Source organism: Cyprinus carpio, chromosome A19 (assembly GCF_018340385.1).
Source record: "Cyprinus carpio isolate SPL01 chromosome A19, ASM1834038v1, whole genome shotgun sequence".
NCBI lineage: Eukaryota > Metazoa > Chordata > Actinopteri > Cypriniformes > Cyprinidae > Cyprinus > Cyprinus carpio.
The window spans coordinates 22,053,573-22,069,621 of NC_056590.1; the positions used below are offsets into that span (position 1 = coordinate 22,053,573).

General features: G+C 38.4%; 2 protein-coding genes and 1 long non-coding RNA gene across 6 annotated transcripts; 1 reads left to right on the plus strand and 2 right to left on the minus strand.

Annotated features, from left to right (window-relative positions):
* Positions 1-281: 281 nt before the first annotated feature.
* On the minus strand, positions 282-7,930 carry LOC109070188 (cysteine/histidine-rich 1). Its single transcript, XM_042777047.1, is given in 5 exon segments — positions 282-1,973; positions 2,843-2,975; positions 2,977-3,055; positions 4,555-4,793; positions 7,625-7,930. Coding segments are annotated over 5 exon segments (1,149 nt in total). The 3' UTR covers positions 282-1,581.
* On the plus strand, positions 7,852-13,729 carry LOC109070193. 4 transcript variants are annotated; one of them, XR_006162665.1, is made up of 5 exons: positions 7,852-7,989; positions 11,292-11,424; positions 12,700-12,864; positions 12,976-13,124; positions 13,593-13,729. It is a non-coding gene; the product is annotated as an uncharacterized LOC109070193 (long non-coding RNA). The 4 variants fall into 4 exon arrangements; XR_006162667.1 differs by having other exon boundaries at positions 13,474-13,608; XR_006162666.1 differs by lacking the exon at positions 13,593-13,729 and adding an exon at positions 13,317-13,398.
* On the minus strand, positions 9,716-15,340 carry LOC109070187 (serine/threonine-protein kinase DCLK3-like). The gene is made up of 5 exons (XM_042777043.1): positions 14,981-15,340; positions 12,697-14,198; positions 11,649-11,781; positions 11,299-11,466; positions 9,716-11,021 (listed from the first exon to the last, which is right to left on the minus strand). Exons 1-5 carry the CDS (start codon positions 15,021-15,023, stop codon positions 10,564-10,566), a joined length of 2,304 nt encoding a protein of 767 aa, XP_042632977.1. The 5' UTR covers positions 15,024-15,340; the 3' UTR covers positions 9,716-10,563.
* Positions 15,341-16,049: the final 709 nt, after the last annotated feature.

The following is a 16,049-nucleotide window of genomic DNA, read 5'->3' on the forward strand; positions in this document are numbered from 1 at the left end:
TTCGCGATTCAGTTTGATTCATTCGGACAGCCACATTTTCCCTTTTGTGTTTCACAGAAGAAAAGGTGTGGAACACGAGGGTGAGTAAACGATGATATAACGTTATTTTGGGATGTAAATCGTCCCTTTAAAGAAACAAGAAGAAAAAAAGTTTGTTACCGGCGTGATATGTTGACATGCAGTAAATTATTGTTTTAAGCATGCATTTATCAGAAAATAACAGGTTTCCTAGTGGAAAACAAGTGTTTGTCAATTCAAGTAGTCAAGAAAGAAAGCAGTGACAAGTTTAAATGAGCTTTAATAGAAAGGCACATATACAGCCAGAGTGAGAATTAAAAGCTTTTAAATGCAGAAACAGTTTAAAATAAACTCCTCTAATCAGAATTGAGTCTCTGCCAGATCAGCTTAACTGTTTGTTGTTCTTTCGATCATGAATTCAAGTATGTCAAAACTAAAACACAGCCACGTTCATCTGAACTGAGATCCGATTACCCCATTGGCTCTTTTGTAACCCCCAGCTTTGTGTGTGTGTGCAATATTAATGAAGGTATGAAAGAAGGTCATTTGTGTGCCTATATGTGGATGAGGGTGGAAGAAGGGAAGGGGTCTGTAAAAATGGCTCACAATCAGATCTTTCCAGTGAGTGAATGAGAAATGTCTGTTACTTCATTAATTAATGCAGGTTAAATAAAAGCAATAAATATAAATATTTATAACCTGACATCATGATGTGAGAAATGTTCCTGTGTTCATAAACCAGGGGGGTTAAACAGGGCAAGATAGTGAGGAAAACAATTCACAGGAGGCAAGATTCACAGGTTCTTAAATAAATGTGTTAATAAGGTCAAACTTAAGTTAGATTACAAGGCTATGATGCTACACAACTAAAACTGGGCGTTTCAGAGAGCACACTGGAAAACTAAAAACATGCAAATCGCATCTTCCGGGTTGTGGTTTCAGCAGCCATTTTGTTCAGCTTAACTGTACTGCAGCGCTTCAATGAAAATGGCCACCTTCACATACAAAAATACACTTAAAGCAGTCACGGCTGCTGCGTCTGTGTGTGTGAGCCTTGTCAGAGGAAGGTCTGAAAACTGTGAAAACACACAAACGCAGAGTTGAACGCTGCCTGAATGATTGGTTGCACTACACCTGTCTCTATCTCTAGCACTCGCTCAGCTTCGTTCCTTATATCACTCATACTGTTGGTCTTTACTGACTGATATCCATACAAACAGGCCAAAAACACACAAATACAGTCCCAGATTCTTGTTGTTGTTCATTTAGGCCCGTCCTGCACTGCCAATGAGACATCAGCAGGGTGTTGGGTGAGATTGTTGACTTTTTTTTGGCTGTAGAGGGTCTGAAAACTAACCAGCAACAACACACACACAAACTCACACACAAACAAACGATCTACTGCAGTACTGATGGGTCGTATTCATCCTTCTTTTGCTCCTGTAGAGGTATCTGTGGTTCAGTGGTGCTCATCTCCCCTCTTTCGCTTTTCCTTCGTTTACCCATCCCCTCCTCCTTCAACCGTCGTCTGATCCATTTCTTCCATCCCATCGTCTCATGCCTCTATTTCTGGATCTGAAAGATGAAGAGGCGGAGGTTGATGTTTTTGGCAGCCAGCAGCTTGTTGCACTCCACGCTGTCGCTGATGGGCAGCAGGGCGTACTCGGTTTCGTTGGCGTCGTTGGAGAAGACGTGGTGCTGGATGACGGGTTTGATTTTCACATCATCATACGGGCCCTTCAGGAGCAGGAAGGAGCACTCCAGTGCAGAGTTCACTTTGCTCTTCAGGATCAGCTGGAAGGAGAGCGTGCGTTTGCAGGACAGGTTGGGGTTGCGCTCCGAGTCATTGACCCGTGCCTTCAGCACCCAGGTCTGGTTTAGCACTGTGAAGCGTGGTGTCTCATAGTACAGCCGTGTGATGAAGTCATCAGTGCGGTATGGCCGGAATTGCACCTCTGGAGCAAAGACTTTTGATTACAGCTTATCAACTTCAGCCCAGATTTCTGTGCTTTAATCAAGTAATTTTCCTGTAGTTGTATAATATTCAAGTTCTAGAACCACATTAACGAACCAAAACAAGAAAAGACCCCCCCCCCCCCCCCCAATTTTTTTTCTTTTTTTAAATTTACTCCCCCTCAGGCCATCCAAAACTTGAGTTTGTTTCTTCATTCAGAACAGATTTGGAGAAATTTAGCATTGCATCACTTGCTCTGCAGTGAAGGGGTGCCATCAGAATGAGAGTTCAGACAGCTTATTAAAAACATCCCAATAATCCACAAGCAATCGATTAACATATTGTGAAGTAAAAATCTGTGTGTTTGTAATAAATCCATCATTAAGACGTTAAATTTAAACAGTCGCTTCTGGCCACGAGTCTATAATAACACTTCTGAAATCCACAGACAGTTCTGTTTTGGCTTATAAATGATGCTTGATCATTGCATATTTCTTAATCTCCTGATTCAGATGAGAGAACTTTTTCATTGGAGAAAGCAGTATCATTCATTATGATGGATTACTTCAGCTGGAAGCAACGTTTTGAAGTTAAAAACATCTTAATGATGAATATATTACAAACACACAGCTTTTCACTTCACAAGACTGGAGTCATAATTTTATCAGCTGTTTTAACTCCCATTCTGACGGCACCCATTCACTGCAGAGGATCCATTGTTGAGCAAATATTGTAATGCTGAATTTCTCCAAATCTGCTCTGATGTAGAAACAAACCCATCTACATCATTCTTGGATGGCCTGAGGTTGAGTGCATTTTCAGCATATTTTCATATCTGGGTGAACTATTCCCTTTAAGGTTTTTATGTACCTGTAAAACCGATCTTCTCAAAGCACAGCAGGCTGAAGATGCCGTTGTAGAGCTGTAGCTCTCTGCGATGGCTCTGGTCCATCTCATCCAGGATGCCCATCAGCTCCATGCCGGTTTTGGATGGGTGGGAACACCTCTGCCTCATGAGCGCTGAGCTCATGGAACGGCCCCTGCCACGGGCAGCCAATCCGCTTGTACTTGCACTGCGTCACTCTATTTCCAATAGAAATAATTAAACAAATGACCAACCATCATCATCAAAGATACAGTATAAAATGAGTTATCAATAAATCAATTAAATCATTCATTTGTGAAAACTATTATCACATGTAAACATATCTAACTGCACATACACTACACTCTCATAAAGTGATATTTACTAAATACCAAATGCTTGTTTACATCTTTGCAAAATGTCAACTATTATCCCCGAGCTCTAATCTGCTAAGTGTGACTTAAAAAGGCCTTTTCACAGCAAGAATGGTTGCTATAGTGGTGCCCACACCACATCACATTGAAGTTCTGCTTATTTTAAGTGCGTTACATTTGTTTTGTTTGCCTCTCCTTTAAGCAGGATGGATTCTGATTGGCTGTCAATGTTTTTATCATTCACCAGCTGGAAAAAAAAAGTCTTTGTCAAAGTGATTCCATCTTTCCTGTGTGCTGTTATCATTATAGTTGTGGTGTGGACTTCCATATTCCTTTACATTTAGAATGATTTTTAAAACTATCTATTGTTATAGACTTTAATTAAATATTTGTATCTTATATAATTATATACATTTTATAAGTAATAATATATAATTATAACAAATTTCATTAGAATTTTTTTGGTGAGTGAATGCATGAGACTTGTATAGTCCAAGTCAAATATGTCTAACTTTATGACTAGATAAAGACAGGAGAAAGGGGGAATTCACTAAACACGAATCGCCACAACTGATTACAATTCTGTATCTGCACCAAAGTCTCAATGACTCCTTGAGCATCTTAATGTCAAATCATGCTAAAAAACTGAGTCTTCTAAAAAAAATATTTTTACAGTGCTTAACATGTACTTGTCTGGATTTGTGCTTGGTTGCAATGCTTATAAAGGGCATTTATTTCCATTAAATTTCATTACAACAGACACAAACTTCAATTTTAAACAAAATGTTGCCTATTTTTTACAAGTTATAACATTAAAGTCACCATGAAATCAAAATGGACCATTATTATTTTCTTATAGAATATTGCAGTATTTAGTATAAATGATATATAATTTTTTTTCTGTAAAAAAAAAAAAAACGTGTCCTCATAATCTTTCATCAAAAACATTAACATTGCTGTCGCCTTGTAAAGACATCTCCTCTCTTGTGACAAACACAGGCACGAGAGCTGGACAAGAACGCTTGTCCAATAGTCAGATGAGATTGGTTCAATCATTTCCTGAAGTCCCCACTACTTTCTCTCATCTCACTCAACATTGAAAAAAAGATGGTTGCAATTTCCATTTTATGCTGACTTGAGTAGCACTGGGCTTTTTTAGGAATATAGCACAAGCTCCAACAATCCCAATTTACATTTAAAGGTGGCATGTTATGCTGAAAATACATGAATTACAATCCAAATGGCACAACTATTTAATGAATTCACCCCCTACAGCTTGACATACGTGTTGTACATGATCTTGCTCATGTGGGTGTCTGTTTTGTGAACTGGTGCAACAGTACCTGTCCTGGCACTCCTCTGTTCGGTGGCGCTCGAGGCTAGAGCGAGGGAACTGTTTGAGGCAGTAGCTGCAGTCAGAGGGTAGTTCACTCACGGCTTTCTCCACCGCCAGGTTCCTGCAACACAGACTCTTACTGATCTCACAGCGGCAGTTGGGACACGTGGCCTGCTCCTCTTTGAGACGCGCATCAGCAAGCAGGTGGATGAAGCAGCCTGCGCACATCAGGTGCCCATTTGTACACTGTGAAATGAAGAGCACATGCTATTATTCCTAAACACAACTCAGTATAATCAGTCTGAAATTAACAGTATGTGCAGAGCATTTCAATACTTAGCACTGTTGCTTAAGTGGATCTTAATGGGGAAAAAATTATTATGAATAATAATTTAAAAAATTACCTCTTTAGGGTAAGAAAGAGGTATTACAAAACCAGTTTCAAAACCTTTCATTCCTTGTATAAAAAGGTACTCATTCTAAAATTTGTCAATTGCTTTTATCTCATTTGTGCCTAACATAGCAATTTCAAGTTACACTTTATTGTAAAGTGTCCTTGTTACAGTGTAATTACTCATTTAGTATTCAGTAATATTAATTAACAGCTTGTACTAACTATAGGATTAGGGTTTGGTTTAGGGTTAGTTGCATGTAATTATATGTAATTTACTGTTATAGTAAGTACATGTAACAAGGACACTGTAAAATAAAGAGTCACCCAAATGTACTTTCACAAATACATGCAACAAAAAGATTCTGTTTTAAAAACTCTATACAGAGACAATACTTCATCCATTTTATGCCACAACTTAGTGTTATTCTTTATTTTGTTTACATTTCTTTTGAATTTTTTTTTTATATTTTAAGTTTTCATTTTAGTTTTAAGGTTTTAGTTACTTTATGGGCTTTTGTCATTAGTTATTTGTTTTTGTTTTTAAAATATTTCTACTTAGCATTACTTAAATTTTAGTACTTATTTTATTTTAGTTAGTCACCAAAGCAAAGTTTAGTATAAAAAAAACTTTTTTCATATAAAAATGATATTTTATTTCAGCTTTACTTCAATTAATAGAAATTATTTTTATATATTTAGTTTTAGTTTCACTGTAATTACACTTATTACTCTAGTTTCATGATTAATTCAAAGTTTCATCTGAACAATGTTAGTAAGCTGTTACTGGCTTATTAATTCACCAGCTGGGGTGTATTCCAGAAAGCAGGGTTAACTTACCGTGAACTAAACCCTGAACTCTCGGTTGATTAACCCCAAACCTTGCTTACCCGAGGCATGTGGTTCCAAAAACACGTCCGGGAGTAAGTTCCTTGTTTAGACTCAAGACATTCTCAACAGAGCGACGAATTACTATGGAAACGGATGCTAAGATAAGGCACGCCATGCTGTTTCTTTCTTCTTCTTTTGTTCAATGGTCATTTACATGCTTAGTGCATATTGCCACCTAATTGATGGTTGTGCAATCATTTTTATTTTGATGTTTGATGCTAATTATATATTAAGTCATATCAGATATGTATTTTGATTTAAAATTTAGACATGATAGAAAATGCCGATCCATGTGTGAGATGATAATATAAAATGTTATAAATAAATATAATATAATAAATTAAACATTACCTTGTCATAGTGTTTTATAATTTATACAGATAACTGTTATATATGCCAATAAAATAAATAACCATATTAAAATAATAATTTACCGTATTTATTACTTATTTTATATATATAATAGACTATATTACATATTGTAATATTATATAATGTGTGCTATCTGTCACGTGCACTGAAGGCTCGTCAGTAGATCACACGTTTGCTGAAGTGAACTAACCCCGGAACATAACCTGCTCTGGAGCAGGTTATCTTCACAGTGCAAGTGACTATGGTTACTTACTTACCCTGAAAGTATCCGATTTTGGAACCGAAAGCTGAGGTTATCCGCTCACTTATCCTCAAACATACCCGGGTACGTCACATAACCTGCTTTTTGGAATACCCCCCGATCAACATCACAGGAGGTAAACTGCCGTGTCGAGTCTGTGCTTGATTAATTCAGTGAGCAGCTGAATTGAGTTCTTCTTGGCTTGTTTGTTTTGCTTCAGGCCTCGCACATGTTTGCCCCATTTGATGGGATTCATAACATGATTCAGTAATAAACGGATTACATGCCATGAGCTTAACAGCACTGATGCAATGTGACACATCATCCCTGAACCACATGCTATTGTAGGGGTAAATTTGAGAGGATGTCAGTGTTTCTCATACTCTGTTTTATTTGTATGTCTAATATTTCCATTCTAGTTTTAGTATAGGCCTGTCAGTGCAGCTGTCATCACATTGACATATACTCCAACAAAATGACCACTGGTTTGTGGATTTATATAATTAACCAAGCACATTAATAAATTGACACTTGTAAAAAAAATGTTAACAAGGGCATGCAAACCTAAACACCACAACAAAATGTGTGAAAGCATGAGAGGAAGTTCTATTGCAGCTGGTTTAGCCTGTGGCTTCAAAGGGATTATATGGGGTGCATATTTGGGGGAGGGGTGATCAGGAGAAGCCAGCAGTGATTGGGTTAAACAGGGCATGTGACCACCCTGATTGTCATGTTTGCCTTTGAAGGCAAAAAACAGCTGCTCAGGCCTTCTGAGTGTTACATCTGAAACCTACAAAAATAACTTGATACCAGCTCTTTAAAAAAAAAATACCATGTAACGTTACCTGAAATGGCAAAATGCAAGAACAAGCATTTTATTAGACATTTCATCACACATTATGAGTCACAGACAGTGTGTAATCAGCTATATCGTTTAGAAATAGACAAACAATAGACACAGAATCACAATGACAAAAAGATTCACACACACACTCAAAAAAAAAAAAACCCTTTAAAACCCCTTTGTCTCATATCTATAATAACAGACTGTATCTTGTTATCTGTTGCATTCCGAGAGGATGCTGTGTTATTATGAACGTTTATATCTGCATTGTGTTTATGATATATAGATCATGCATAAGGATTTTTTTGCATTGTAAGCTTCATAGTGGCATTGTTTACCTGGTACACCGAGGCTTTAGGCAGGTCCAGACACACCGTGCAGCACAGCACCGAGTACAGGCGCTCCTCGAGCTTCCCCGCTTCTCCTTCCTGCTGCCTCACGCGCTTCTTGGGCGGCGCGTCCGGGTCGGCCTCGGAACCCGAACCGTCTCTCCGCAGACCGGACTCCTCCTGGATGCCTGCCAGTCCTGCGCTCCCCGGGCCAGCGTCCAGGGCGCCCCCCACAGGACCGACACCCAGACCCGACGATGAGGAGCCCGGGGCGGCCGCGACGCCTAATTCCATCCGCTCTTCCATCGAAGACATGCGAATGAGTGACGGGGGATATTTGGGCTGACCGAGCACAGGATCCGCTGATTGTCAAGGTGAGATTTACAGGATTTTTCAAGCTACTTGGCCTATAATGATGGGGGTCTGGACAGCCAACAATGCACTCAGTTGTAAAACATCAAGCGTCAGTTCAAATAGGTAAATTATGGGTAATATGACACTAAATTATGGGACAGAGTATATAAATTCATCTGTGTTTCACTGCGGTTTGGCGTGCATGGATGCCTGTATTTTGGATAGATCTCAGGTAAGCTTCAGCTCTCAGCTTTTGAAGAGAGAGAGAGAAAAAAACAGCTAAGACTCAACAAAACAACAGGCTGTTGTTTAGTGCCGTTATCCGCCGTGACAGCACGCGCACAGCGACTCTCCGCGACCCGGCCGGGCTCTTCTCCTCCGGTCCACCTTCCGATCACAACCGAACCACTCCGACACGATCCGGATTCGCCCGAAAGCCTACAAATTATCAGTTTGCTGCAGAGTCTCTTCGATAGTCCTTCCCTTAATCCACACTGCCATCTTTGTTTTTTTCCTGTCTGTCTCCTCCTCTCCCCCTGTCCACTTGTCCCTTTCTGATTCCGCCTATCCGAGCTCGGTTTACTCGGAGAGGGGTGAAGAACAAGCGAATTCTGTCGTCCGTTATTGATGTGTCAGTGAACGCGTCGCCACTAGTAATGATGGCCGCTCTGCCCTTCTCTTTCGCGCGCTCTGATTGGCTGCAACAAATGTTGTGCTTCATCAGATGACTGGGGATATTTAAAGAGCTACGCTTTGCGCATGCGCACCGCCCTCCTGCGGGTCATGGCTGAAGCTTTTTTTAAGAGAAAGGTGACCAAAAACTTGTGATTTGGATCGTGTGATGCTTGGTTGTGTTAGTAGATTTGTTTTAAATGATATTGTGCTAGTTTTTCATATCATTGGCATGGTGATTATAGTTTAAGGCAAGAGTAAAAGATGACCAAACCTTTTCATAACCCTGGTCAAAATCCCTAACACCCCTCATATGCGACAAAATGGCAACGCCATCGTGGGGCGTCATACATCTAAATTATTGTACTTGACAGAATAGTATATGAAAGACCTGAATACATTATTTTAATTGGAGCCATAGGTAGAGACTGCACTTTACATTTCAAAAGTAAAGTCCCTGAAATGTAAAGTGCAGTCGCTTTTAACTTATTTGTAACCTTTTTTTTTTTTTTACTCGAAACCAGAGTGACCCTCGGGGGAGGGGGGATTGCCTCAGCCAATCAAATAACGTGGTCTGTGATGGACTAGTTTGGGCAAGACAGCTGTCAGTCTAGCCTGCCCAGCCTGAATGAGCTGTGTGTGTTTCATGGGGGGATGGGAGTGTGTTTGTATGTGTCTTCCTGATTACTGGACTGGATACACAAAATATGTATTAATAATATGCATACAGCAGTGTAATACAGAAGGAATTAGTAATGAAGTGGATATTAATAGTGTTTTATGCACATTACAATACCACTCTATAGTACACTTAAAATATCAAATTTTAAAATTTCTTTGGGCTTTCCGACATGCCACCATGAAGGACCTGACAAGGACAAAGGCTTTATTCATTAATAATTACCTCTGAACCACTTGATATCTCAGAAATTTTAAGTGTTAAAAGGTGAACAGAAGATTAAAAAAAAAAAATCATAAACATTTAATCATCAAAAAACAGAACATTATTTTACTCCCCAAATCATAGGAACATGTAACCAAACAGCTAATTAAGTTTAACTGTGTTAGCCTACAGTCTAAAACATTTACACAATACTCATAATGTTTCAAAAAGACCTCTGATTTGCCGAAAACAAAAAGACTGAACAAATTTGAAGATGTGCAATATAAATACAGGAATGAGACATGGGAACACAAATAATACTAAATACTCTTAGCTTATTACTAGCTAGTCTACCCAACTAACTTACAAACATTGGCAGAGGCAGAGATTGACTGATGCGTTTTTGATACATATTAAAAAACAAAACTAGTCCATATTGAAATGTCTTTCTTTTTTAAATAACACAGATTAAGGAGAAAATACAGAATAATCAGAGGCTTTTACATACCAAAACAATACATCATAAATTGCTTTTCTGCCTCTAGTCTGTAAATAATATCTCGTAATAATAGTTACTTTAATGTCTCAGATCATTTCATTAGTGACCTGTGAGCACACACAGAAATGATACAGAATTCTGATAATCAAGTTGTTTTTTTTTTTAAATATTGGATTATACCCTACGCTTCTGGGAAGAGTGCACTATAAGCTCCTTTTAATACATTTAACCATATTTACAATAATTCAGCAGATTTTCCTCCAAATTGAGTCCAGAAATGTACAGATTTGATCTGGGCCTTGTCATCAGGTCAAAAACATTGAACAGAAGTCAGAATCAGTGCTTAGAGTATATGTGTAGGTTACATTGTTTACTACAGAGCATTATGTTTGTTTTGTTATGCTATGTTTATGTTCCACTTTATGTTTCACATAGCTTGTTTGGTCCAGACTCTATTAGTCTTTTCATATATAATTGGTTTCTACTAGTCCCTTGTTTATGCTGGCTTCTTCACTGCCCTTTAACTCATTACTCAGCAGGTCACTCTTGTTTTGTGTCAGTGTCTTCTTGCTGTGCTGGTTTCTCAGGTTTGTGCTGATCTGTGGTATATTGCTTGTTCATGGTGGTGGTGTCTTCTGCATGGGATGCATTTTGCTGGTTGCTTGTCATGTTATGAATCTCCTGAATCTGCTGGTCTCTGTCACAAGCGTTAATATCTGAATCATAGTTAAGTATGTTCTTGTAAGTTTGTGCTGCATGATATTTCTCTGCCAACGTTTCTGGTTTGTGAGAATCACTCTTATTCTCAGCACTTTCCACCTGTCCACTCAGTTTCTGCTGGTTGCGCCTCTCAGCCATGGAGTCAGTGGCTTTTATAGCCCCCTTGTGGTCCTTTTGTGCTATTGCATGCTGAAGCCAGCCGTGCTGCAGGGTTTGACTAGCTGTCAAGCGCCTTTTCGGACTGACTTCTAGCAAAGCCCTCACTACAGCTTTAGCCCCTAGAAAACACAAACATCAGCTCTTGTAACATTTCTAGATTATAGCATCTAAATTATAGTAGATATGAAGAGTTAAAAGGTATAGATCAACCAAAAATGAAAATTATTTCATTTACTCTGCCACTTAATATAACACACATATTGTTAAGACTTTATATGGAGCTTCATGTCCATATGTGTTTAAAAATACCTTGGGATTGAGTAAATGATGACGGACTTTCCATTTTTGATAGAACTAACCCTTAAATCTCTTTATTTCAAATGTTGGAGATCTCACCCTCAGACACATTATCCCAGTATGGGGACAGAAAGTGGACTTCTCCTTTCTGGATGAGACGGAATAGTTCCTCTTGATTACGATCTGGACTTCGGAATGGAGGAAACCCACCCAGCAGCACAAACAGTATGACACCCATTGCCCAAACGTCTACTCCAACACCATAACCTGTTCATACATGTACACATGCATAGCTGAACATTTGAAATATCATGTCAGATGTTAGTGTCAGATCATGTTACTATTTATTTTAAACCTCAAAGTACTTGTTTGAGATTTAGGACAGAGCTGTAGCTCAGTTTTTTTGTGTCCAACCAGTCCCAGCTATTCTAAATGAGTACAGATCCTACCTGTCTCAGCAAGTATCTCTGGAGCAACATATGTAGGTGTGCCACAGACTGTGAACACTGGCTCTGTTACCACCATGGCTAAACCAAAATCAGCCAACTTCAGATTCAAACTTCCATTGCTATGCCGCTGTACCTACAATTCAGTAACCAAAAAAAAATCTCATAAATAGTGTTGGAAAGTTAGATTCATTTAATTTAATTGATTTGTTTCGGATGTTTTATAAAAATAAACAGATTCACAGATTCCCACAATGTAATGACTCACCGATTCTCTGTCCAATTCCCATGTTTTAAACTAGTTTAAGTACATTTAGTTGTATTTAGTAGTAATATTATATTGTTTGTTTCTATTAGCCTTTAATTACAAAAAAAAAAAGGTATTGGTAGTCTATGAAATAATGTTTAACTTTTTCGTATTGTATTTTGAGCAGTGTTGTTAGTGTTAAGCAATGTTAAAACTAAACTATTAAAATTAATTTTCAGTAACTGAAATTAAGCTGAAATAAAATCAAATCTAAATAACAGGTGAAAAATTTAAACTTAAAAAATAAAATGAGAAATGTTGCCTTAGCAAATAACTGAAAGTTGATTTTAAGATGAAGTACTAAAATTACAACAAAAAAGTTACTAAAATAACTGAAACAAAAATTAAATGAATCTAAATTAAAAATGAAATATGTGTAAAATATAAAATTGTGTCAAATACAGTATCACTGAAAAATTATTTTTCAAAATTCAATAAATTAAAGATTATTGGAGTATGTTTTACAAACAAAAAAAAAAAAAAAAATACTTTCCATTCAAAAAATTCAAAAAATTATTTAAATTTAATTTTTTTTAAAAATAAAAACCATAGCAATTTCTGACTGAAAATAGTTTCAAAGAACTATATATATATGAATTATTACAAGTGACAAACATATAACAGAATTACTCAAATTAAAAAACCAAAACAGAAAATAAAAAAGTTAATTCAAAATATCAAATATTATAATAGTATATGTAAATACTAAAATAACACTGATCTTGCGTGACTCTTATCTCTTACCAGTAGGTTTTCAGGTTTGATGTCTCGGTGTGCGATGCTCTTGCTGTGGATGTATTCCAGAGCCTGACTGATGTCTCTGATCATGCATGCAGCACTTGGCTCAGTAAACCTGCCACTCTGAGTGATAGCATCAAACAAGTCTCCACCGGCCACCAGCTCCATCAGCAGGTAAACATGTGTGTCCGTGTGATGAGAACGAAACAGCTGTATGAGGCGAGGGTGTTCCAGACTATGCAGCAGTGCGATCTCATTCTGAATCATGTTACCACGTCCTTGCAGCTTTGCGTTGTCCACAATCTTCATAGCGAAAGTTTCAGCCAGGCCTCTCACACGGCACTCCCTGACCACTGCAAAGTTCCCGTCTCCTACCACCCGCCCCATGTCATAGCAGTGCTCAATGTCCTCCAGTGACACTTCGGCACCATCAGGTAATACGTTACTCTGTAAGTCTTTCTGCTCAACTGTTTCCTGCTGATTAATGTCCTGCTCAGTAATTGCCTCCAAGTTAAGATCTTTATCCCAGTTTTGAGGAACAATTGGGCTTGATTTTGTATTGGCAACATGCTCTTCTGCTTTCAATGATCTTTGTTGTGTTTTTTCCATGTCGTTCTGCGATGAAGTACTTTTATTACTGTGGTTATTTGGCCTGTCTGATTGAGAACATTGACTGCTTCTGATTGGAGGTATAGGAGGGCCACATCCTCGACAACTCCGGCAGAAAACAGCTTCTCTCTTTCCTTCCTCTTTCTTTATCTCCTTCTCATCTTCTTTCTGCAGGTCACCTCTCCTCCTCCATAGTTCTCTCTGCCTTTCTCTCTTCAGCTTTTCTTTTTGCCTTCCAACAGGCTGCAAGTTGTTGACAGCTGGTTTGTTTACCTGTTGATCATGTACTGTAGGTAAGGACATCTCGGCTCCGGCGTCATCATCATGGAAACCACTATCTGCCTTAGTGGCCTTGGGTCTCAGGATACGCTCCCATACACTCAGCAGATGTTCGCAATGGCCGGGGTTTTCCGGATATAACTCATCTAGTGCAGCATGTACCTCATCAAGAGATGGTCGGCTGTTCCCAAAGGCCAGGAAGGCATGGTCAAAGCGGAAGAAGTCAGCAAAGCTGTGGATTTCTCGCCCAGCAGGGCTAAAGAGTCGTCGTATTCGAGCATTGTTCCAGCAGGGGAAGCCTAGCGCCTCAGACACATCTGCCATTAGTTGCTCAAAAGTCTGCACAGCACGGCGGTTTAACAGCAACGAGATCTTCCGCACGCTCTCCTGTCCACACGGCCGAACCACGGTCACAATTCGTGGGCGCACTGGGCCTGATTCTGCGTGTCTGGCATGGTAGCCGCTCACCCTGGGAACTCCTGATTCCTCCCAGTGACACACAGGGCTTTCTGAAGTCCCAAAGTCTGTGGGAAGCCTTCGGGGTCTTGATCTGTGCAGGTAAGATGGAAGAGGTTGCCGAAAGGCAGCATTTGGGCACTTTGGCAGTTTAATCCTATGATCTGGAACACATAAACATGTTCAAAAATATGCTTTCTTCATCAAGAGTGCAGCACACAAAACTGCAGGGGGGAAAAATCTGATTTTGGAGGGGAAAAATGTGTATACAGGTGAATTAAAGAAGAGGTGTGCAACATAAATAATTAAGAGCAGGTGTGTTTTGAGGAGCAATGTGCAGAGACATGCAGATTCTCAAATTGCACCTCATGCTCCTGGGGTAACGGAAAAGGATCAAATCTGATCGTGCCAGATCACTTTACTCTGGACACAGCTTGTTTTTCTTTCTTTCTTACTCCCTAAACATACGTCTTTAAGTGGAAGGATGCAGGTCAGGAGCCTTTAAGAAATTGAACACCAAATCAGTCAAAAATGCAGTTTCACTTTTAATCAATACTTACAAAGTTTTTTGAAAGGACAGTTGTTAGAACTGTGTATATTAATTAGTAAACCCAATTTATGTTCTTGTTACTTTGTACAAAGCCCTACTGAAAGGAGTTTTTAATTTAATTTTGATTTGTGAAAAATTACTTTTATGTTTTGAAAAAAAAGTATTAATGACATATTAAAATTATTATAATTATTAAATATTATTATTGTTTATTTTGTTTTCTCATTGTCAGGATAAATTTAATGACAGAGAATAATAGAAATAACCTATGATACTCGTTACGGGAAAAAGTCTGGATATTCTTCAAATGTAGACTAGTTAATTGGCCTAGTTACACTTTTACAGTCACCGCCCCATTTGATTTAATGTATTTATTTGTTAATCATTCAAACTCACCCGTCAGTGTGCATCTGGGTCGCTGGTTCCACGCCGGTGTCATTCTGTTTCTCTGCTCACAGTATCTTCAGTATTTGTGCAGATATAAACCCATGAGTCTGATTCAGTATCCATACTGTCCCAGATATGTCCGACGGGTTTACAAAATGGTTAAAAATTCTGTAGTCATGATGAAATCAACGCGCACCTCTTAAGAAACTTGTCAATGTCTCTGAGAATTCGTAAAAGTAAAAAACAAACAAACAAACAAAAAAACCAGCGCTGAATTTAAAGGTTTGAACCGGACAATGCGCACCCAGCCAATACTCAATCAGCGTCTATCAGACAGGAGGTAACATGGGGATATCGCGAAGCCGCATCTTTTGGAAAAGCTACGTTACCGGATACTCCGCATCCTGCGCATCCTGCTGCACTATCTTCTAACATATAACACACACACACACACACACACACACACACACACACACACACACACACACACACACAAGGTTTGTTTGAATATATTAGAAGGGTTTTCGTCATGTTTCGCTGTATCGGTGAGGACCCTAACCCTATATATGCACACATTAAGAGTTTCACTTTAATGACAAGGAATAGTTATTTTCTTTGCATTAAAGTGAAATAACAGGAGCCTGGAGAAAAATGCTATTGCTCAAGAAAATTTCAGACGTCAAACAAAATATATTCATAAACAATTACTTGTTTACATAGGATATATAATGTATTTTCTATATTATTTAGGCACTTATAGGCTATAGTTTGACAGAAAGTTCTTATTCAACATGCCTTGGGAAGTCAAACTTAACATTTTCTTATGTTGATATTGTTTATTTCTTACTCCATAACAGTTTATCAGGCTCTTAATGATTTAATCGATGTAATCTCTTGGAATATGTGAAGGCCGGGTTTTTCCATCACTCTTCATTAAAACCCATTTTACAGATAGTTCTTAACAGCATTTGTTATAATAAGACTAGCCTATTAATCATTACCAGGCCAATAATTTCTATATATATATATATATATATATATGTATATATATATATATATATATGTAGAAAAAAAAGCT

What these genes read in the sequence shown, in the direction of transcription:
- LOC109070187 (XM_042777043.1), bottom strand. Translation starts at nt 15,023, where the DNA reads ATGACACCGGCGTGGAACCAGCGACCCAGATGCACACTGACGG. An exon ending in AGAGATACTTGCTGAGACAG is followed by an intron (nt 11,467 to 11,648) that starts GTAGGATCTGTA and finishes ATGTATGAACAG; the next exon opens with GTTATGGTGTTGGAGTAGAC. An exon ending in CTGGGATAATGTGTCTGAGG is followed by an intron (nt 11,022 to 11,298) that starts GTGAGATCTCCA and finishes TGTGTTTTCTAG; the next exon opens with GGGCTAAAGCTGTAGTGAGG.